This window comes from Hylobates moloch, unplaced genomic scaffold (genome assembly GCF_009828535.3).
Source record: "Hylobates moloch isolate HMO894 unplaced genomic scaffold, HMol_V3 SCAFFOLD_13, whole genome shotgun sequence".
Taxonomy (NCBI): Eukaryota; Metazoa; Chordata; class Mammalia; order Primates; family Hylobatidae; genus Hylobates; species Hylobates moloch.
Window position 1 is genome coordinate 31,094,061 of NW_026652288.1, and position 24,777 is coordinate 31,118,837.

At 41.8% G+C, this 24,777-nt stretch overlaps 1 protein-coding gene across 1 annotated transcript in view; it reads right to left on the reverse strand.

The window, feature by feature from the left end:
- Positions 1 to 580: 580 nt before the first annotated feature.
- Positions 581 to 24,777, reverse strand: part of XDH (xanthine dehydrogenase) — a 79,599-nt gene continuing 55,402 nt past the window's right edge. The window contains exons 25-36 of the mRNA XM_032172121.2: positions 15,153 to 15,344; positions 14,807 to 14,952; positions 13,968 to 14,049; positions 13,340 to 13,435; positions 12,594 to 12,722; positions 11,842 to 11,916; positions 9,754 to 9,806; positions 7,361 to 7,475; positions 6,508 to 6,573; positions 4,656 to 4,844; positions 2,814 to 2,990; positions 581 to 1,186 (exon numbers count right to left, since the gene is read on the reverse strand). Of these exons, the coding sequence (XP_032028012.1) occupies positions 1,136 to 1,186; positions 2,814 to 2,990; positions 4,656 to 4,844; positions 6,508 to 6,573; positions 7,361 to 7,475; positions 9,754 to 9,806; positions 11,842 to 11,916; positions 12,594 to 12,722; positions 13,340 to 13,435; positions 13,968 to 14,049; positions 14,807 to 14,952; positions 15,153 to 15,344 (1,371 nt within the window). The 3' untranslated portion in view covers positions 581 to 1,135. The remainder of the gene's footprint in view (positions 1,187 to 2,813; positions 2,991 to 4,655; positions 4,845 to 6,507; positions 6,574 to 7,360; positions 7,476 to 9,753; positions 9,807 to 11,841; positions 11,917 to 12,593; positions 12,723 to 13,339; positions 13,436 to 13,967; positions 14,050 to 14,806; positions 14,953 to 15,152; positions 15,345 to 24,777) is intronic.

Below are 24,777 nucleotides of genomic sequence, written 5' to 3' on the forward strand. Positions count from 1 at the left end.
ACAGAAGAGACAGAGCTGGGATGAGAACCCAGACTTCTTGGCTCTTCTACCTCTGGTTGAGCTTGATTTTGATAGCAGCATTTTTATTTCTTTTTTTTTTCTTCAGAGACAAGATCTTGCTCAGTTGCTCAGGCAGGAGTGCAGTGGCACAATCATAGCTCACTGCCGCCTCAACCTCCTGAGCTCAAATGATCTCTCCACCTCAGCCTTTCAAGTAGTTGGGACTATAGGCATGCACTATCAAGACCAACTAATTAAAAAAAATTTTTTTAAAGACAGGAGCTCTCTATGTTGCCCAGGCTGGTCTTAAACTGCTGGGCTCAAGCAATTCTCCTGCCTCAGCCTCCCAAAGTGCTGGGATTACAGGAGTGAGCCACCATGCCAGGCCTGATAGCATCATTTCTAGGTGGAAATTACTTTGGCTTCAAATGTAAAGATTAATCTTTTTTTGTAAATAAAGAGGAAGGGAAAGAAATCTAGAACATTGTAGGTGCTCAATAATTGAGTTGGTTGGATTTTTGTATTATAGAGTAATCTTGCTTTATGCAGCTTAACAAAATTAGATCCAATTAACCTTGAATTTGTTTCATTCTTTATTCTTTCCAATGATTCAAAGATGGTTAGAGGATTTAATCTTACCCCACTGCCTCATTGCAAAATTTGAGTATAGATTCAAGGTTATGCTTTGCTGTTCGTTGGATTGAAGGCAAGGCTTTCAGACAAAGGCACATGATTTAAAGTAACATCGGTTTAAGCTTCTAGAGGTTTGTGGGAATCCTCTTCGAAGGACAGACACCATCAGAACTTGAGGTTACACAGGCAGTCCAGTAAGTGGGGAATAGCACAAACCCTTCCCGACCCTATTCCAAATACATGATTAAAACAGACAGAAAATGATCCTAATTGCATATTCACCATTTAGACCTAACAGTTTTGAATTTGCTTATCATTGTGTTCACAAATTACATTTTTGATCAAAATCTTCCATTGCATTCACTTGTCTTCCAAATCCTATCCTGACAAATCACAGCTCTGTCATTCTATGACTTTAATAGATCCATGTTCTGTGGTATGTTCCTCCTGCTTCATGGAAGCCCAAAGGCAGCACAAGAAGACTCTTCTGAGGACTCTCTCTTCAGACCCTCACAGACCAGGGTTTGCAGTTTTCTGGTACACCAGTGACACACTAGGAAGGAATGATAGTGTTCTCATTGCCAGGGTCTGCTGATCATGCTCCTCCCACCCTCTTGCATACCTCACCTCCCACCACTGCCAACCACCATTGCAAGGCCAAGCACCACTCTGCAGGCCCAGCTGTTGAGAATGCCTCAGGGCAGGACTCCTTAATTTCCTAAGCCATTCATTTATCTTCGTAGAGCACTTTCCATGTGGCAGGCGTTCTATTAGGTTTTGAAGATATGGTGATAAACAATACAGATGCGATCCCTTTTGAAACTCACAGTCCTTAAAAAGTTCATAGAATCAGCTGCTCATGCAAATCCATGGCAAGAATTTTTAAATCGCTGGTATGTTGTAACATAGAAACGGATCTTTGTTTCGGGTCTGGGGCCACAAAGAGCTTATGAAAATGACTGAGTTCTGCATCAGACTGTTGGCAAAGAGCTCACCTTGCAACCCGTGGGAGCTTATTGGGAGCCATGCCGCCCACTCCTCTCAGGGAAATGGGTTTGGGTGATTGTCAGCATTGGGAGCCATAGTGGGAAGGTTCTGAGCTGTGGGTAGGTTGCTGTACAGATGTGGGCAACTTCACTGCCTGGGAGTGCCACACGGTCTGTGTAGTTCTCACTCCATGGTTAAAGCTCTTGGTAGACCCAAGGAAGACCTGAATGGGGACCCACATGCCTCCTTCACCCGCTGTGTTGAGCTCTGGGGATGGCGGATTTGTCTGCCCCTGGGGCTCTCCTGTGCCCTCCCCACTTGGGACCAGGTGTACCCACTTTACCCATAAATCCAAAAGGCTTATCGAATTTAAAAAAGAGGAAGCCCAACGTGAGTAACAGGAAGAACCCAGTCCTGCTAACTCCACACAGGTTGTAGTTGCAAAGGCAATTAAAGCCATGGTACAGAGCCCACTTCAGCACCACTCAGAGGCTGGGCTGATTCTGAGATCCCCACAGTGGAAGCAACCGTCCTAGCAAAGTCTTCTTTTGTTAGGCATTGCCAGCTACAAGTATCACATAGGTGCTTCTTAAAGTGATTCCAATGACTACGGAATTCTACTACTTTCTGCCACATACACCTTCAAGGCAGTAATCAATCGCCCTATAATGGAATCATCTGGTTTCCCAAAGTTGCAAAGTCCTCAAGGACACCTATGTGTCCCCAGTATTAGAATGGCACATGATAATCACAGGACAAATGTGGTTGATCTAATTAATTATTTCCTCTTTCTCCCTCCATCCCCCCAATATTCATACAGTGTCCTTAACATAAATTTAAAAAAAATGCTAGCGACTGACTCATACTAAAGATTAGGCTCTCTGGAGTTTCATCCATCATCCTTATCTAGATGGAAAATAATAAAATCTGTGAGTTATGACTGTGCACCACACATTCCTCCCATCTCTAAGGAGGCACAGCTATAAGCTACAGCTTTAAGGAGGTTTCTCATTATTCTCTTGCAAGTTTGAGTGTGTGCTTCACACCACGCACAATGAAGGGTGGCCATTGATGCAAGGCTGCCCGGTTAAGAGAGAGCCCAACACCTCTCCTCTGTGCAGAACCTTCCCTGCAGTTTGCCAGCCTATCCCTGGCCTCCCCTGGACTGAGTGGACGCTTGAGGGGCATCATACCAGGGTGGTGAACTTGTCCACACAGGCATTGCGGATCTTCTCCGGGGTGGCAGGGCTGTCTAGCCGGAAGAGTTCCTTCACGTTGTTACCTGTGTGTTGAGCTCGAGCTGCACGGATGGCATCTTTGATGGCAAAGAAGATAGAAGCAGCCAGGAAGAGGGGCGGCTCTCCAACAGCCTGAACACAAACAGGGCACAGGGCAGGGGCTCAGGCAGGTGGTCCCGCCTCCACATCATCAAGTGGACCTAGGAGGCCAGGCAGCAAACTCTGCACGAGGAGGGCTGGTGGCACCAGGAAAGCACCGATGGGAGCCACACCAAATACAGCAGGAAGGCACAGTCAGAATTGATCAGGGGCTAAGAACAATCAAGCTAGTACATGACTGGACCTCATGGACATATTTCTTTGAACACTCATTATGTAATTTTCTCTGATGACATCATGCAAATATAATGTACCATTTAAAGTTATACTCGGTAATTGTATTTTACAGACCACAAAATCTGACGTGACTTTTAACCTTTTCCTCAGTCACTAGCCAAGGGGAAGAGTCTACCTGCAACTCTGACACCAACATACAGGCACCATAGTCATATTACAGCATCCGCAGGAATTATGGGCATAAGAACAAATAAGAATTAAAACACTTTCTAGCATAGGTTGGTTCCCCCCTGCAAAGTATAGATCAGAGACCACCTATATCAGAATCACTAAAGATAGTTGCTGAAAATGCATGTTCCAGGGCCCTAAGCCACACCTATTGGAGCAAAATTTCTAGGCGTGGGCCCCAGAAAGGCACATTTTTATCATGGGCCCTAGTAATTCCCAAGCATGGTAAAGTATGGTAGTCAATGGCAAGGGTCACAATACGTCCCAGCTTCCCCCACCCACTACGGTAAAGTAAGCCACGAAATGAGCAAATGGATGTTTCTTTGGTTACCAAGGATTAGTTGCCTTCCTTCTTCAAACTAGGATTATATGCATCAGCTAAATCAATTTTCAACCATTTTTTCATACTTACTGGAGATAAGGAAGAAATAGAAGACAGTTATTTACAATCCTCCAGGCATCTGACCAAGTCTTTTTTTTTTTTTTTTAGACAGAGTCTCGCTCTGTCGCCCAGGCTGGGGTGCAATGGTCCAATCTCAGCTCACTGCAGCCTCTGCCTCCCAGGTTCAAAAGACTCTAGTCCCTAAGCCTCTTGAGTAGCTGGGATTACAGGCGTGTCCCACCATGCCCAGCTAATTTTTCTTATTTTTAGTAGAGATGGGGTTTTGCCATGTTGCCCAGGCTGGTCTCGAACTCCTGAGCTCAGGCAATCCACCCGCCTTGGCCTCCCAAAGTGTTAGGATTACAGGCATGAGCCACGGCACCCAGCCTGATCAAGTCTTAAAGTTGAGTATTGGCAACCGAAGGAGGTAAAAGGGTGTGTACAAAGATGCTATCCCATTGGCAGTGAATGTGCTGATTGTCATTGGACCATAGCAATGCTGTACCTGTAAAATCATCTCTTAGGATCAAGCACCAGTGACGTATGCCTGAGATATGGGTATGGGCCAGGATTTGAATGACAAGGTTTGACGGAGGAATCCCTCTAAATTCACCCAAAGAAGTGGGCTTCAGACCATACTAAGGTGCTGTCCTCAACCCAATTCAACTGGTTCTCAAGCAGGATTGCCCAACTATCCCACTGCCCCTACCAAGGTCAGTGTCAAACATCTTCCCTCCTCAAGATATGCCCTTTGAAGACCCACCAGGTGGGTCACTGAGGCCTCTTATCACCCGCTGGGGCCTCCCCTAGGGCAGATCAGAAGAGACAGCAGAGAGCCAGAGCAATGGTACCTTCGATGCATAGATGGCCTTCTTGTTGGGGCAGTCGCGGAGCAGGGACACCCTGAACTCAATGGGGATGCTGCCAAATGCGGGGATCTTGTAGGTGCTAGGGCCACGGGTGTGCAGGCTCCCCTCGGGGGAATAGTGTAGCTCCTCTAGGGTGAAGAGGCCAAGGCCCTGGACAAATGCCCCTTCCACCTGCAGGATGGATGGAGAGCACAGTTAGCCTGCCTCCTTCTTCCCTGAGGACAGATACCACTTGCCACAATGGACACAAAGCACCAACTGCAGCGCAGCATGGAATGTAGCTAAAACCACCTTCTGTTGCTTACCTGGCTCCTGCCTCAGCCCTGGGATAACCTATCCGGACTTCTGCCAGGCTTTGGCTCAGGCAGAGCAAAGACATTAACATGGAAGGTCAGTGATTCTAGGAAGGTCATGCTGGTGGGCACATTTCCCACTACAGCCTGCCACAGTGCAGATGGAAATGTTCCTTCCATGTTGCTACTGGGGAAATTGTGGGCCAACACTAAAAAGCAAGCTCACAGGAGGATTTACTCAATAGTAGATTCTTTGAGACTTACCTCCAGCCTTTTTGAACGCCCACCCCTGCCTGTCCTCGGGGAGAAAGTGCCCCCACTGCAGTTCAGCTTACAGGTCTCTCCCAGGGTAACCGCCATGCTAGACAGACCCACACATCTGCTCTCTCAGCCCCCTGCTCAGAAGCGTGACATGGGGCACTACCGTACCTCAACGAGCATTCAGAAAAGACACCGGCTGGCAATCACCTTTGGGTCTGCAGTGCCTGGCTTGGTGCCTGGCCACAGTAGGGGACCATAAATGGTTGTTCAATGAATTAATGAACAGATTGACTAATGGCCAGATTTTCATATACTCAGTTGTTGTCCATTTTTTAGAAGTACAATTTGTATTTTCTACCAGATGCACAGTCTTGAATTCTTGACTCCTCCTCTGTTTTCTCCTATTTCACCTATTCTTTATTTTATTTTATTTTTTTGAGACTGAATCTTGCTCTATCGCCCAGGCTGTAGTACAATGGTGCAATCTTGGCTCACTGCAAACTCCGCCTCCCAGGTTCAAGCAATTCTCCTACCTCAGCCTCCCGAGTAGCTGGGATTATAGGTGCATGCCACCACACCCAGCTAATTTTTGTATTTTTAGTAGAGATGGAGTTTTGCCACATTGTCCAAGCTGGTCTCGAACTCCTGACCTCAGGTGATCTGCCTGCCTCGGCCTCCCAGAGTGCTGGGATTACAGGTGTGAGCCACAGGGCCTAGCCCTATTTCACCTATTCTTCCCAATAATCCCATATTCTCCTAAAGCGATTTTCTCTGGGACCTCCCTTTACTACTTCTGCTTAAGTCTTTTGTGTTTTGCTCCCAGGGCCCTCCACCACTCCAGGTTTGGCAGCATCTACTTCCTGGGGTGCAAAAGCTGTCCTGGGTGGAGGAGGAATGAGAAGACAGAAAACTCTTCTGACTTCAGACCCCACTGTCTGGGCATTGATCCCAAACTCAATCTCCATCCTACGTTGTGCTCGCACTCAAATTGGGTGTGTGCGCACGTTCACATGTGCATGCCATGTTTCCCCATTTCTCATCTTGTTCTTTGAGTTGTGAGTGCCCTTCCCAAGTTGACCCATATTAATTTGCTTTCTCCCTTGAGAGTTGGTTGGACTATCACCAATCTAAATTCTACTCCGGGGGGACCTCCCTAGGTTCCATGTTTCAGCCTGTTTGAAGACAACCTTGGACAACATGCTGTGGCTGGCGGCTCCAGGAGGGGAATGGGGCGCATCGGTGGCCAAGTCTGTCACCACTCTGGTCCCACTGAGCCTCACCTGTCCAATATCAATGGCAGGGTTTAGACTGGAGCCAACATCCATGACAATATCTGTGCGTAAGTTCTAGAGAAGACAGCAAAGTTACAAGAAGTTAGAGGAGAAAAAGATGTTTGGAATATGACAGATGACTCACGGTGACCCTCAGACTACAAGTGCCAACCAAAGAGTATGTTCCCAAGCAGAAAGCCCTGGGTGTGCTCAGGCAGAAGTGTTGATGTTCCCACCAAATCTCTGCTGCCATCATTACTGCTGGAGTCTGAGTTTGTAGCAGCCGGGTAGGGGACGGGGAGCAGCAATGATCTCTCAGTAACTGGGAATAACACACATTCATATGTGAGGAGTCAGATAGGGTCCCAGAAACCTGGGGCTTTGAATCTGAGTCTGGGTAGATCATGTACAAAAGAGTCAATATACTGCTTTCCATGGGCTGAATCCAACTCACCCCTGTTTTTGTGGGGCCTGTAGGCTAATAATTACATTATTAAATAACTGGAAAAATAAAAAGAAGAATATTTTGTGACAAGTAAAAACTGTATGAGATTCAATTCAAATTCAAATTTCAGTGTCTATAAATCATATTTTATTGGAACAGAGTCACACTTATCTGTTTACAAGCTGTTTATGACTGCTGTCACACTTCAATGGTAGAGTTCAGTAGCTGAGGCAGAAACTGTATGGCCCACAAAGCCTAAAACACTTACTCCATGGCCCTTTATAGGATGTTTGCCTATCCTTAATGGAAGGCATTATTTTTCCAACCAGAAAGTTTGTGTCTATCAGCTCTTGGTATTATAACTCAGTTGTTTCTCTCTGTTTCCCACTAAGTACTAAAGTTTTGCAAAGTTCTTACCTTATGATCTCCTGTTAGGCAGTCAATTTCTACTTCAGAGCAAGCCACCCCATAGGTGAAGTAGTGGAAGGGATTCCCTGAGTTAGTCTCAAAGCTGTAGCCCAGATTGGGTGTTCTGGGAAAGGAAAGAGAAGATACTGCACATGTATTAACATGAACACACCTCCTTCCCTATGCACGCACAGCTTGACCCACAACATCTTTAAACCCCACAAGTTTTTGCATTCAGCTGTTCTCCAAAAAAGTCCATGTGGTTTGAACAATTTGAACCTGTTAATGAAACCCAGGTATTCCAGAACATTTTGTCTCTGGGCTCTCCTCTATTTTGCCAGTAGCCCTTCTGTACTCATTCTCTACAGCCTAGTAGTGTTTAGTACCATGCTAGCTTCTACACAGTAGAAACAGAGGTAACAGATCCGTCTGGGCTCACAAAGGACATGAAAGTCACACTCCAAAGGATGTACTGAATTAGAATCCAAGGTCTTCAGGACTGAAGGTTCTGCCTGTGGTGGCTCTTAGACTGTTCACACAAGTTCACCTGCTTACCTTCTCAAGGTGAAAGTTAATAAGATCAGTATCTCATGCTAACCTGGATGCATCTTTAAGCAGCCACTCCCCATCTGCTGGTCCCTTTGAAAGTTCAACAAATGATTTGAGGGAAATGATATGAATAGAAACAAATGCTCCCTTATACATTTTTAAAATTTTCAATCTGGAGTACCTTATACAATTCCACTTTTGCCTGAGTCATATAAATATATGTGTATATCTATGCATTTGTGCATGTGTATTCACACACCTAGAGTTTACAGTACACTGACTCTGTGTTATTCTATATACTACACAGGAATAACATGAGCTGATATGACCGGATCTGCACAAAAACAAAACCAATATGGGGCTGAAGGAAAAGGCTTCTCCCAGAAAAAACCACCACCAATTCCTTTGACCTCTGCTTTCACCATGCTTCTCTGGTTTCACCTTTATAAAACCTTAGTTTCATGAACTCCAGAAATGCAATACAAATTTATGAGAAAATGTGTTTATGTATGTGTAGGTCAGATATTAATAACCTAGAAAGAATTGGCAAAACATTTCTTCACCATATATATATATATATATATGCACGTTTATACATATATATGCCTTATACATATACATTCAATGTAATATCTATACACATATATATGAGCCACATATATGTTCATACATGGCATAGAAATGTTTTTTGTGTATATATGTTTATACACATATGCCTTATACATATATGTATAATACATATATATGTATATATATGTATAAAGCATATATATTCAGTGTAATATCTATACATATATTAGCAATATATATGTTCATATATATGGCATAGAAGTGTTTTGTGCGTGTATATATGTTTATACATATATACGTATTCAGTGTAATATCTATACACATATATTAGCCATATATATGTTCATATATAGGGCATATAAATGTTTTTTGTGTATATATGTTTATGCCTTATATGTATAAACATATATATGCCTAACATATGTATGGTCATATATCTATTCATATACATACGGAAAACAAATGTTTCATACAAAGAAATGTTTACACATATATATATTTATGCATCTATATATTCATACATTTAGACAAGATATTTTAAAGAAACATTGAATTATTTTCCAAATATATTGAAAGAAAATATTCCAAATATCTGTGAAAGAAAAGGTCCTAGTTAAACTTCCCAGAGATGGCTAGAACATGATGACTGACAGTAAATATGATCTTATCTTTTTACAGCTGCTAAGTCAGATGGGCAGGGTCTGTAGCTATTCACGCTGCTACTAAATTTAAAGTTGCAGAAGTCATACGCTGTCTTGAAAATCTCCCTGTATTAATAAGGTTCCACTGTATTCTGCATTTTGTAACAAGACCACATGCTCTAAATCCTCCTCTCATTCTATAAAAAAGTCCCACACACAGTACAAAGAAGCACGCATAGCTAACAGCAATGCCTAACTCATAATACTACACACCCTGGTTTCTGCAGGAAAACACTGAGGGAGGAATGGTTAGGTACTGGCCCCAACATGTCATCAATGAGGAAACAGGGGAACAGGTTCAGCAGGACCACTGATTTCCTCCAGTGAAATGGTGCACCCTGAGACCAGAACTAGAAGTCAGGTCTTCTGACACACAGCTGGTGCTTTTACCCCTTGGCACACAGTGTGACCATTCCACATATTTTAGAGCATCTTTAGACTGAAATTAGTGGAAGTCTGTTGAAGAGATAAGTGGAGCTGCTCTCTCCTGACCACAGCCTGGCAGGATTCAGTGCTGGAGCGGACCAGTGAGGTTAGGATGACATCACACTATGAGCTGGGCAAGGACAGCACCATACTTACCTATAAAACCCAGTGGCAGACAAGCTCACGGTGTCCATGTAGGCAGCTGTGACCTGAGGAGAGGAGATGGCCATCAGGCAGGGGAAGTGAGGTTTTCAGGAACCCCGACCTGCCACTAAGCTTTCAGGAGCTCACCTCCTCTGTAAGCCAATCAACTCATTTTACTAGTGACTCCCATTTCCATCCTCATCTCACATTCTCACTGGCACCACCTGCACCAGGTCCTTACTCTCTGAAGCCTGGAACACTGTAGTCACCTCTTAACTGGTCTTCCTCCCTCGAGTTGTCTCCCCAGCCCAGCCAGAGTGGCCATCTTAACATACCACATTGTGCATGTCACTACCCTACTCTAGAGCTTTCCATGGCTCCCTATTGCCTATAGAGCAAATGCCTGATGTTAAGGACCACAGTCTCTCTGGCATTTTGTAGCACACCATGGCCACCCCAGCTACACTCAAGAGCTAAATCTCTCTCAATTCTTCCATCTCCCACACCTCTGCATCTTTATGTATGTGGTTCCTCTTCTATATATGTGCAAATCCTTTTCTTCCCTCAACAACTACTCAAACTTGCCCTCCAGTCTCCCCTCCTTGGTGAACTCTCCCTAACTGGCCATTATAAAAGCAACATGCTATAGTGCTCATGTGGTACTTCACATGTTCACCTTGTGCTTTTACATATGCTTTCCTGTTGATCAAACTATCCCTCCATCCTATCCCTTTGACTATATAACGTGCTTTTTTGGTATCCCCAAACACTAGCACAGACTCAGATTTAAGTTGTGCTTGATATAATTTGTGTCCTCATCATTAGCAGCCACCAAACGATTTACTATGTCACACACACTATTTAGCACTTTGCATACATTATCTTACTTATATTCACAACCCTAGAAAACCTATACTATTATTAGCCTAATTTTACAGATGAGAAAACTAAGGCTTAGAGAGAAAGACTTGGGCCTAAAACCTGCACTAGTCATTTAACATAATGTGTGTGTGCATGTGTGTGTTTGCATGCATGCTTGTGTGCATTTGTGTGTGTGTGTGTGAGCGCATGTGTATGTATGTGTTGGTGACTGTGGTTCATTTATTGGGGTTATCTGTTTACAAGGCACACTGGTCTACACGGCTGGTGGCTGAAGACAAAGCTCAGATCCACAGGTCAGATGATAGAACATTGTTGTCCAGACTGTTGTTAAAAACATTTAAACTGCCTGATAAATCCATGCTAAAACCCAACTACCAAAATCAAGCTACATTCATGTGCTATTGGTGCACGTGATATGGAGAGGTCATAGAAGGCATAGTAAGATGAGTGGGTCTGAGAAAAATGGCATGTTTTCTTTAAATCTACTGAGGAAGATTTGTACTGAGCTGGTTTATGTGCAGTCACATTTGATGTGTTACTCTTCTGCCCAGTTCTACCACTCCAATACTGGGGAAGGATGCAGCGCTGCTATTGATATTTCTGCCTACTGGAGGAGCCACAGCCTCCCGCCTATGAGAGACTCCCTTGCAGCTTCCCTCTGAGATGTCTGACACTCAGGCCACTGCTCTAGAAGTCAGAGAATTGGGCTCATTCTTATTATAAGTGCTTGTTCTGTCATTCCCCAAATCACAGGAATGATAGAAGTCCTTGGGTGATGTTTTCTCCCCACGCTGTCACAGAGGGAATCTCAGTAGACTCAGACTCAAGAGATGGAGATTTGAGGAAAACCAGGCTCATTTGGGACAAGCAGGGTGTGGGAGCAGACCCGCTGAGTCAAGACAATCTGATGAGGCATGTTCAGCAGGTACCCATCCTCTCAGGCTCAGGCAAAGAAAACCCTGATTCCCACAAGGCTGTCAAGATCCTGGATCAAAAACTTCCCTCAAATGACCTCCCTCAATGATGAAAGCTATAGAGAAAGGGACCCAGCCAGGATGAGCATTTATTCGTCCTGTAAAATCACACAAACCACCTCAACTTCTGTCTGCTGTTCTGACTAGAATATTGTCTCCTACTACTTGTTTGGGTTCGGAACGGAGGCCCTGCTGTCAATTTCCCTCTCCTTTGCAAAAGTGACTTGGATCAGTTCAGACTTACCCAGTCTTCCCAGGAGCCACTGGGATTCTTCTTCTTGTAGGGTTCCAGCCTTTTCAAGATGGTCTGACAAGCCGCCTAAAGTAAACACCCCCACACCCCAGACACATCACTCCTCTGCATTCTGTAGCCCAGGCAAAACCCAAGGGCCCCAGCAAGGCTACCTCCAAGCAATGCTGTGCCCAGGATGCCACTCAAACAGCCTGGCCACCCACTCCAGAATGATCGAGGCCCAGGGTAGAATCCACAGGACCTGGCCAATAGGGCCACCACTAGTCCCTGCTTGGAGAGCGCTTCCTGACTCAATTCTTAGGCTGACAGAGGGTGAAATGTTTGAGGGATCCCCAGAGAGGTGTCTTCTTCCCTCAAACTCCTTGTTTGATTCTATCCCCCATACGGCAGAGGAGCAAGTATGTCCAACCTGACTCTATAATCAAATTTCAGCTTCAGCCCATTGTCCTACTGCTAGCTCCAGCACCAGGCAGTATTTCCAGAAGCCTCTGCTTTCCCTCGGTATCCTCACCTCCCCATCCTACACTCATCCTTCTCAGCTTTGAGGGCAGTGATTATGATTCTTGGACCTCTCTTTTAGCTTGAGGTTTGGAGAAACAGCATCCTCCTGGATAAGGGAGCCAGGGGCCTGGCCAGAGCCAAAGAGCCTGCAAGGAACCCTTCTAGCTCCCATCCAGGGAGACTCTCCAGGCCCACAGCTCTGGGCTGGCCCCCTGCTCTGCGGGATCCCACGGGCTCCTTACGTAGATGGCCTGTCCATTGAGGTCAGCGCTGGCAGAGGCAGCCGTGGGAGAGGTGTTGGGCACAGTGTTAGTGCTTGTCTCGCTGATGTAAATCTTAGAGGTGGGGATTTTCAGAGCTCTGCTGGCCACCTGCGAAAAGAGAAGACATTGCTCTTTAGGGAAGGGGTTATCATGGGACTTGGCTGCCTTCTCCCCAAGACAGGATTCACATTCACTGTTACAGGCACGAAAACAATTTTGTAAGCTCTAATCTCATTGCCTGGGATGTCCTTACATCTGGCTGAACTTGAAGGAGCACTTGATGGAGTTTGGTTGGATAAAAAATTCATAAACTGACAAACAGTGCCTTTTTACACTAACACTCACTTTTCACAAGATCCAATCTGGCCAGTCTCCATGCGCCAAGCAGATGTGCTGACTCTAATCCAGCTCATTGTCCTCACTCCACTCCGAGGAGTCTTGGAATCTGGGAAACTCACGACCTTTACACACAGAGCATGCCCACCTCACACACTGAGAATGTTGATAATAGCAATGTTCTCAGAGGTCACCTGGCCAACTCCTTTGCACAGATGAGGAAACTGAGTTCAAGTGGGGGAAAAGACTTGCCTGAGGCTACATGGACATAAGCGACTGGGCCAGGGCCAGACCCTGGGCCTGCTTCTGCTCTGGTAGGTCCCACTGCTCAATTTCTTATACCACTTCCCCTAGCAACAGACACCACGCTGCCAGAGAGGGCTGCTCACCTGGACCATTTTGGTATGAAGGCCTTGGCCCATCTCAGTCCCGCCATGGGTCAGCAGCACAGAGCCATCTGTGTACACATGAAGCAGGGCTCCTGCCTAGGGAAAGAGAAGGATGCCAGACACAAAATTCAGTAAATTCCAACTCAGTAAGGTTTGGGACCAAAGGCATGGAGCCCAGGAACAAGAGAACCAGCAGCATTTTGGATGTAAATCTCAGATAAAAATTATGGCAGTATGAATCTCATGATTTAATTATATAGCACTTCAGTAGTTTGCAGAAGGTTCATATGTTTCTCTCTGTTTCTCTTGTTCTCAAAGGGAAATAGGTCAAATATCTGTCCTCACTCTGTAAGTGAAGAAACAGAACAAGAAAAATAGAGTAGCTCTCTCCAGTCTGATAATAAGGAAAGGTAAGAACTAGAGGTTGATCCCAGATCTCTGAGTCTCACTGCCCATGACCTACTGGACAAATAGGACTGTGCAAGTTCAACTTTCATTTAAACAGCAAAGAGTTCCTCCAGTAAGCCCTGTTACCAGTGAAATTGAAATTTCCCTTGCAATACTGTAAACAAGGGGGAAATGAGGTCCTAGTCCAGCGGAGATGGACACAATTCTATAAAGCAATTACCTGATTCAGAAAAGGAAGTGTGAAGCTTATTCCAAACTTGGTGGGAATTATGCATAATCCTCTCTTTTTCCAACAATTCTCCCTAGAGAAAAAGGAACAGTCTTATAGAACCTTCTCTACCATATTGAGGTCATGAACATCTTTGGATGTTCAAATCAAAACAGAACATCCTTGGGGTTGCCCATATAGTCTTGTAATAATGGAACTATGCCCCAATAATGTAGACAAAGATGAGAACAGTCAGCTGGTGCACAGCCCACACCAAGGGGTCTTGTCAACACTCTTCTTCCCTGAGTGCAACTTGTACTGGGTCAGAGTGCCCTGGTAGTCTTGGGCTATCATCATCTCCAGGAGGCACTGTGCCTCACTACAATAATAAAGGCTTCTCTGTGCTTTATATTTAATTATCTGAGTAACTCTGTGAGGAAGACAGAGCCAGCCCAATTATGCCCACTTTTCAGATGATGAAACTGAGGCCCAGGGAGATGGAGTGACTCTCAAATTCATATTTATAGATCGGTGTCAGAGGCAGGTGCATAACTGTGATGTGTCAGTCCTGGGCCAGTGTTCTTTATAGTATGGTGTGCCCAGAAGGTTTACAAATGCATAAAGATGAACCACAACTGACAGGCTATGACACTGATTGCAGGCTGTGAGCCCACCTGCCCCTGGCTGAAGATCATTATAAGATCTTGAAGAGATGGCTGTAAATGAGTTGGCAAACTCAGCAGTCTCCTAAGTTATCCATTGAATTATTAGCTTCCTATTTTGGGGTGAGCAGAAAGGCTGTAGGATATGAAACCCAGAAGAGCAACTGGACCTCTACTCCTAGTGCTTACTTGTTGAACTTGTCAACCTCACTCTTCCGAGCATGATACTGAGAGCTTGCTAGGCATTCTTCCCAGCATCTGGGCAAGGTGAAACCCTCAAGCTTCTGGTTGAAGTGTGTCAGGTCCCCTTCTTTGTACAGGTTTTTCCTCCGCACCTTCACAAGGAGAGAGACACAAAGCCCTTGTTGGTGGCAAGAGACTGTGGGGGCAGGGCACAACCTAAAGTTAAGCTTCCAACCCCCTCAGCAGCCCCTGCCTGTCATCTGCCCCCATGGGAGATGCCCAAGATACAAAGCCGCTCTTCCCCAAAGTAGTCTAAACCACTCTGACTTGTGCTATCAAATTCTCAGCTTACCTCCTCTGCAGGCATCCCACAGGTCACTGCGACTTCACTCATCCAGCACTCAGCAATGAGCATCCCTTGGGGCCCCCCAAAGCCCCGGAAGGCCGTGTTGGAGGGAAGGTTGGTTTTGCACAGCCGCCCAGTGCCCCGGATGTTGGGGATTTTATAGCAGTTGTCCATGTGGAATAGAGCTCGTTCCATAATCTGAAGCAGAGGAAACAAAAATGGGAGAGAACGGTGTACTGATTTCATTGGTTCTTCAAAGTAGAAACTTTGAGGGCCATATCCATTGCTGGCCTTTCCCCTCCGCACCCAAGTTATTTCTCCCCCAGGATATTGCAGCAGCATCTTTTTTTTTTTTTTTTTTTTTTTTTGAGATGGAGTCTCGCTCTGTCGCCAGGCTGGAGTGCAGTGGTGCAATCTTGGCTCACTGCAAGCTCCTACTCCCTGGTTCAAGCGATTCTCCTGCCTCAGCCTCCTGAATAGCTGGGATTACAGGCACGCACCACCACGCCCAGCTAATTTTTGTATTTTTAGTAGAGATGGGGTTTCACCATGTTGGCCAGGAAGGTCTCGATTTCGTGACCTCGTGATCCGCCAGCCTTGGCCTCCCAAAGTGCTGGGATTACAGGCATAAGCCCAGCCTGCAGCAGCATCTTTACTGCACCTTACCCACCTACTAGTCCCCTCATTCAGCTCCTCTGTGGAGAAGCCCTTTCCAGAGCCTCTAGTTGGAACTAATCACTTGCCTCTTTTTGAAAACAGTTAACTTTTAAAAATTCATTGTAAATTAGTTAATGAAAACTATGAAACAACCATGAAAGTTGTACTGCAAATAGTTTGAAGTGTCCCATACTTCTATAAGTCATGGTATGAAAAACAGTAACCTCTTCCACTTTCCTTCCTTCTAGTCTCCAGAAGCAATTACTTACAATTCTCATAGCTTATCATTTATCAGCTATTTAGATAAACTTATACATCTCTAGATAATGTGGCTACATTGCTATGTCTTGACTTTTTCAGTTTTAGACTTCTAGGTTGTCTTTCTTTTATGGAAAAGGAGAATTTAGTTTTGGCTTAGCCCCCTCCCTCCAGCCCTCACCCTACCAGCTTCCTATTTCACAGTATAGTTGTATTTTGATCAGATCAATAGTCAATTTAATATTATAACTCTGTAAACATTACTTACAGCTGAACCATGTAGTTACATTACAATTTCTTCTCTCTTGATAATATTTTTTTCACCCTGGAGTTAATAACTGTCTTTATTTTTTCATCTGCTTCATTTTGTATGTACTTATTACTAAGCCAACTTATAGTTTTCCCCAATTCTAAAAATCTGCTCCTAATATATTTTCTTTTTTCCCTCCTGAGCCCTGCTTCCAACATGTTCAAGCACATCAGATTTTCTATCCTAGAGCCATCTGGCCTATCCAATTTAAATTGGCTGCCCACTAGGTCTGCTACTCAGCTGTTACCTTAGGATTTAAATCTTAAATCCCCCAGTGGGATCCAAAGGGGTAAAGGGATTCATCCCAGGTATTCCCTTCACCTCTCTCCATATTGAATCTCCTTTTCCTAGATTCCATGCCTTTCCCTTTTTAAATTTTACTCCCTCATTTTGTTGGAGTACATCCTTTAATATCTTCATAAGAAAGGGTACACAAAGAGGAACATCTTTGACACCTTGCATGTCTGAAATGTCTTTATTCTACTTTCATCTTTAATTAATGATTTAGCTGTATATAGAATCCTAATTTGGAAGTAGGCTTTCCAGTTTTTCTCAGCAATGTGAAGGCATTTTACTAGTACATTCTAGCTTCCTGCTATTGAGAAGTCTAATCAATGCCTTTCTAATTCCTGGAGAGTTCTGTTTTTTCTTCCTGAAAATTGTGAAATCTTCTCTTTGTCCTCGGGTTTCTAAATTTCATAATGTTATAACTTGGCATAGGTCTATTTTCTTTCATTGTGCTGGTTATCGTATGGGCTGTTTTAATCCCAAAGTGTATGCCCATCAGTTTTGGAAAATTTTTTGAATTATTGATAGCTTCCCCCTCTCTGTTTTTTCCATTCTTTCTTTCTGAAATGTCTATGATTTGGACCTCTTGAACTGATCCTCACTTTTTTTTGTATTTTCTCTCTTTTTTCACATTGTTTTCCATTTTTGGGAGATTTGTCAAGTTTCTTTCAACCCCTGTGCTTTCATAGTGTCAAGTCATGAGAGCTCATTTTTATTCTTTGACTGCTCCATTTTAGTAACATTCTGTTCCTTCTTTAAGTTGTAATATCTCATCTCTCTGGAAAGATCAATGGCAGCTTTCTTTTTTTGTTGTTTGTTTTATTTTGGTTTTAGTTTATTTCTGCATGTGTACTCTCTCTCTCCCACAAGTTGCTTTATGTGTCTTTGATAATTTCAGTCTTACTCATCCTAGATGATTTTTCTATGTTTCAATTCATTCTACTTTTGCTTTCCCTAGTACTTTATCAACTTGTATTTCTGTTTCTTTTATCATCTACTTCCCCTGCCATATTGTGAATTTCTTGAGGGCAGAAACAATGTCATAGCCTTCTTTATGTAGCCACCCTAGGCACTTAATAAATATTTGCTGGATTGAATCGAAAATCTTGTAAGATGTCTAGGGAAAAAGACTGTATGTTTTTCAACGTGATTTTTTTCCCATACCAAAAAGCATGTCTTATACGTGAAGAGAACACGTAATAAGAATACTTCTTTTTTTGAACAATTTTAACCCTAGATCTGAAGTGTGAAGTTTCCTAACTGAGCCAATTAGGCAGCCCCTAGCAGAGAGGAGTGGGATCCAAAGGGGTAAAGGGGAACGTCGGCTTTTCCTGAAAACTTTAACTTTTTTTTTTTAAGAGATGGGCTTTTGCCATATTGGCCAGGCTGGTCTTGAACTCCTGACTTCAAGTGATCTGTCTATCTCGGCCTCCCAAAGTACTGGGATTATAGACATGAGCCACCGCACCCAGCCACCTCTTTTTTTTTTTTTTTCAAACAAGAACCTATACATATGTAACTACTATGGTTACAAAATTAGGATTTAAAAAACTGTAAAAAGTGGTACCACCAAAATAAATTTGCTAATTCTCACAATTGCATTTATTTCATCCACGCCCTCTAGTTGTTTTTCCAAACAACTCAATATTCCAAGTTCATCTGCCAAAGCTGTGACCACGATAATGAGGAGTGCATAGCTCCCACTTCTGATCTTACCCTGGTCATTTATAATGTGACTGGAGGAGCATCAACTGAGACTAAATATAAAAGCACACGATAATTACTGATGCATTACTCAGGATTCTATCTTGTGAGAAACTCAACATTGATGTATAATATGGAGACTTTCACTTCCATACCTCCATTAAGTACCACTAAAAACTCTGGAATTCTATACATTTATTTAATATCAACCACAACAACAATGTAAGAATATTCCAAACAGTGAAGGAAAAAAAGGCAGTCCCAGTAGGGACTTTGCAACCCAAGGAATGACATGATGGTGAGTTCCAGGGGTTTCCTTTTTTCCTCATCTATATATTCCCAGCCTTGGGGCAGGAGCTGGCAATCCAGAAATGCCAATGATGACAGAGACCAAAAAGCTCACTCTCTATTCCAAATCCTTTTATCTCTAGCCAAAAGACCAGGAAAAGGGTAGTCTAGCAAAACTAAACACTTTTAGACAATAAGTACCCCAGCCAAACATCACAGAAAAAAAAAATTTAGTCTCATTCCTACTCACACCTGCAAAATCTCAGTAGGAGCCTAGACTTTCACATTCATGAGGCTGTTATGAGATACCCCGACATTCCTGCTGGGATGGTGCCAGAGGAGACCAAGCAGGGAGTCGAGACTTTCATTGCTGATGGCCAGTCATAAGGCTGTACCTACACCTTATGATGGAGTCATTGGCAAACACACTGACTTCCCCACCCATGTAACAAAGACACGCCACTCTTCCCTTCCTTTCTGGTGGTGTCAGAAAAAGTCTAGTGAAGAGTCAAGACTTTTAGCACAAGCCAGTGGTAAAGAGGCCACCCACACTATGATGTCCACGGACAACACGTGGAATGTAGATCTCCCACCTCTGCCCAGAAGTAAGAAGGAGTTGTTCCTACCCTGGGTATCAACAAAGGCCAAGTGGAAGATCAAGATTTCTACCTCCACCTAGCAGTGAAGAGGTGGCATCCACCACTGCTAGAGCAAGGTCAGAAAGAGCCAATTAAAATAGAAGGCTTAAATAAGATCCAAGCTCTCAGAACATCATCATCACCATCATCATCACCACTATCATCTGTACATTAATGACGGGTTTCTCCAAGTTTCAGTGAAAAATCACTTGTCATACCAAGTGATAGGAAGATCTCAAGCTTCCTGAATAATAAAAGATAACCAAGAGATGCCATCACTGAGGTGACAAAGATGTTAAAATCATCTGACTGTAGTTTTAATGCAGCCATGAAAAAAAAAAGCCTCCAAGATCAATTGTGAACACACTTGACACAAATAAAAAGCTTCTGGAAATAAGCAGATAGTCTCAGCAAAGACATAGAAGATACAAAGCAGAACCTAATGGGCCTTTTAGAATTGAAAAGGCAACAACCAAAATAAATAGCTATTGGGTGGATTCAACAGCAGAAGAGAGGGGACATAGAAGAGAATCAGTGAACTGAAGAATAGAATAAGATATATTATCCAGTCTGAACTATATTGAGAATATGGAATGAAAAAAAAATAACAATTTCAAGGACCTTTGGGACTATAACAAAAGACCTAACACTCATGCCATTGGAGATCTGGAAGAAAAGGAGAAAAAGAGAAGAACACAAAAGTACTCAAAGCAATAATAACTGAAAAGTTTCCTAGGTTTCAAGATATGTAAACCTACAGATTCAAGATTCTTAGTGATCTTGAAACAGGATAAGCCTGAAGAAATCCATGATAAGTCCTATCATAATTAAACTTCTGAAAACTAAAGACAAAGGAAAAATCTTGAAGGCACCCAGAGAATATGACAACTTACCTATAGGGGGAGCCTAATTAGAATGACAAAGGATTTCTCATCAGAAGCCATAGAGACCAGAACAAAGTGGCAGTTTTTCAGGTGCTGAAAGAAATGAACTGTTAACTCAAAATTTAATGCCCAGTAAAGTTATCCTTCAAGAACAAGGAAAAAAATCAAGACATTCTCAGATGGAAAACTAAGAAAATGTGTCCCCAGCAGACCCACAATAAAATAATGACTAAAGGAAGTTCTAAACAGAAAGAAAAGGATAAAAGAAGGAAGCTTGGAAAATTACAAGGAAGGAAAAACACTATAAGCAAAATCATGGGTACAAGCAGTAAGCTTTTCTTCTCAGTTTTTAAAATTGTCTGATGGTTGAAACAAAAATTAAAACACTGTCTTGATATGGTTCTAAATGAATGTAAAGAAAATATTTAAAATAAAAATAATATAAATGGGAAAGGGCAGAGTCATAAAGGGAGGTAAGTTTTCTATATTTCACCAAAACTAGTAAAATGAGAACTTCAGTAGGCTGTGATAAGTTATGTATATATAACATAATACCTTGAACAATGACTAAAAAAGCTATGTAAGAGATACTTTTAATCAAAATGGAATTCTAAAAAAAGTCCAGGTAACCCACCCACAGCAAGGCACACAAAAGAATACAGAGAAATGAAAAGCTGATAGAACAAACAGAAAACAAAAAATAAAGTGGCAGACTTATGCCTCAACACATCAATAATTATATTACGTATAAATAGTATAAATACAATTAATGAGATCAGCAGAATGGATTTAAAAACATGACCCAATTGCATACTATCTTCAAGAAAAACACTTCAAATATAATAATGTAGGCAAGTTGAAAGTAAAAGGATGGAAAAAGATATACCATGCAAACATTAATCAAAAGAAAACAAGAGTGGCTTTATTAATATGAGATAAAGTAGACTTCAGAGCAAATACAATTACCAGAGACAGAGAGAAGGAGATTATATAATGATAAAAGTGTCAGTCCTCCCAAAAGACAGCAATACTAATTGTGTCTGCCCCAAATAACAGAGCTGAAAAAGATATGAAGTAAAGACTGGTAGAACTAAAAGGAGAAATAGAAAAATCCACAATTACAGTTGGAGATTTCAATGCTCCTCTCTCAAAATTGGTAGCAAAAAATAGAAAATCAGGAAGGGTACAGAAGAACTCAACACCACCATCAGGATCTAGTGGATATTTATAGCACATTATACCTGTGGTAGGAAAAAGAAATGCCTCCCCAAAGATATATTCACTTTCTAATCATGGAACCTGTAAATACTACCTTATATGGCAAAATATGTGATAAAGTTAAGGATCTGGAGAGAAGTAGCTTATCCTGAACTATTGGAGTGGACCCTAAATGCAATCACATGTCTCTGTAAGAGAGGAGTATGTATAGGTAGACGAGAACAGACACACAGGAGAAGGTGATGGGAAGACAAAGACAGAGATTGGAGTGATGCAACCACAAGTCAAGGAGTGCCACCAGCCACCAGAAACTAGAAAAGGCCAGGAACGGATCCTTCCCTAGAGCTTCCAGAGGATGTGCGGTCCTGCCAACACCTTGATTTCAGACTTCTGGCCTCCAGAGCTGTGAGAAAATAAATGTTCATTATTTTAAGCCACTCAATTTGTGGTGATTTGTTATAATGGCCACAGAAAACTAATACACAGCCCATCAACAGCAAAATACACTTTCCGTTTAGGTGCCTGTGGAACTTGTATCAAAACAGACCATGTCCTGGGCCATGATATGAACCTCAACATACTTCAAAGAATTGAAATCCTATAGACTGTGTTCTTCAACTAAAATGGAATGAAACTAGAAATCAATAGAAAGCCTCGGGATACAAAGATAACAGGAACATCTATAAACACTTGAAAACCAAACAGCATGCTTCTAAATAATTAGGGATCAAAGAGAAAGTGTCAGGGAAATAAACAAGCAGACCAAAAATACGAGAAAAAAATGAAATACAACATACCAAAACTTATGGGACCTGTCTAAAGTAGTGCTGAGGGGAAACTTTATAGCACTAAATTGAATACGTTAAAAAAGAGGAAAACATTCTCAGATAGTTAATTTAAGCTTTCAACTCAAGAACCTAGAAAAAGAGAAGCAAAATAAATCCAAAGCAAACAGAGTGAAGGAAATAATAAGGGTAAGAGCAGAAATCAGTGAAACTGAAAACAAACACAATAGAGAAAATCAATGAAACAAAAACCTGGGTCTTTAAAAAGAGCAATAAAATTGACAAACCTCTGGCAAGACAGAAAAACAAAGTGAAGCCACAAATTACCCACATCAGGACTGAAACAGGGGCTATCACTACAGACCCTGAAGACATCAAAAGAGAAATAAGAACACACTATGAACGATTCTACACACATGAATTTTTAATAACTTAGACAAAATTAAATTGAATTCATGGAGATAAAGAGTAGAATGATGTTTACCAGAGGCTGGGGAGGGTAGGGGGCACAGGGGATAAAGTGGGGATGGCTAATGCATATAAAAATATAGTTAGAATGAGTAATATCTAGTATACAGTAGCAAAATATGGTGACTATAATATTTTAAAATATATAATAATTTATCATATATTTAAAAATAAATAAAAGTAGAATTGAAATGTTCCCTAACACAGAAAAATGATAAATTCTTCAGGTGATGGATACTTACATTACCCTGATTTGTTTATCCTGATACACTGCATGCCTGTATCAAAACATCATATGTATCCTATAAATATATACAACTACTATGTACCCATAATAATTAAAAACAAAACATTTTTAAATGAATGTCTCAAAATACAAAACTACCACTTCAGTATGAGATAGATAATTTGAATAGTCCTAGAACTATTAAGGAAATTTAATCAATAGTTTTTTTTGTTTGTTTGTTTCTTTTTTTTTTAGTATTATACTTTTAAGTTCTAGGACAGATCAATGAGACAGAAAGTTAACAAGGATATCCAGGAATTGAACTCAGCTCTGCACCAAGCTGACCTAATAGACATCTATAGAACTCTTCACCCCAAATCGACAGAATATACATTCTTCTCAGCACCACATCAGACTTATTCCAAAAGTGACCACACAGTTGGAAGTAAAGCACTCCTCAGCAAATGTGAAAGAACAGAAATTATAACAAACTGTCTCTCAGACCACAGTGCAATTTAATCAATAGTTTTAAGGCTATCAGAAAAGAAGTCTCCAGGTCCAAACAATTTCACTGGAAAATTTTACCAAACATTTAGAGAAGAATTAACACCAATTCTACACAATCTCTTCTAGAATTAGAAGAGGAATTCTAACTCATTTTATGAAGCTAGTGTTAACCTGACACCAAACCCTGACGAAGATGGTATAATTTTAAAAGAAAAAACTACAGAGCAATATTTCTCATGAATATGGATCCAAAAATCCTTAACGAATTTTAGCAAATAAAATTTGGCAATATATTAATTATACCATGACCAAGCTAGATTTATTCCAAGGATAGTGGTTGGTTCAGTGTTTAAAAAAATCAATGAATACAATCCACGATATTAACAAGCTAAAGAAGAAAAAAATCACATGATCATATCAGTCAATGCAGAAAAAGCATTTGACAAAATTCAACACCCATTCATTATAAAGATGATCAGAAAACACTAATGGAAGAAAACTTCCTTAACCTGATCATGAGTATCTACAAAAAACAAACAAACAAACGAAACCCTACCAATAACATATTTAATGGTGAAAGACTGGATGCCTTCCCCTTAAGAATAAAAACAAGGGAAGGATATATGACCTATAGTTCTGCAAGGTCTGGCTAGCCATCACAGTGTGTAAAGAAAAGGAGATGAAAACATGCAGATTGGAAAGGAAGAAAAAACCATCCCTATTTGCAGATGATAATGATTGTCCGCAGAGAAAATCCCAAGGAATCTACAGAAGAAATCCTAGAACTAATAAATGAGTTCTGCAAGGTCACAGGATATAAGAAACACAAACAAATCACAATGAGCTATCACTTCACACCCACTAATTCTAGTGGGTAAAGACAGACAATACTAAGTGTTACTGATGATGTGGAACCCCTAAGGATTATTGATTGGAATATAAAATGGTGTAGTCACTCTGGAATATAATTTGATCATTTCTTTTTTTAAAAAAATCAATAGAAATTAGGTAGATCCATTTATTTTTTAAATACAGGAATAATTTTGGAAGGGCTATTTGACAAATTCAGCATTATCTGCCAACTCTATAGACATGTTTAACAAAACAGAACAAAAACCAAAAAAAAAAAAAAAAAAACCAAGGTATTTCCTCTTGACCCTTTTAGTACAGGCAAAGTGACCTATTGCATCACAAGTGCTAGTGATGCAGTAACAGATTCAAGGGCATAATATCAATGATGTTTTTTCCAACTGTGATTTAGTTGAAAAATAACATAATACAAACATATATTTATGGCTATCAAGACCACCAGTGATCTGCAGAATACCTAGAGGCCTACATACTTAGAAGGCTGACACTAGTAAAGCAATATTAAAACCAGTGTTTTTTTTCTTAGATTA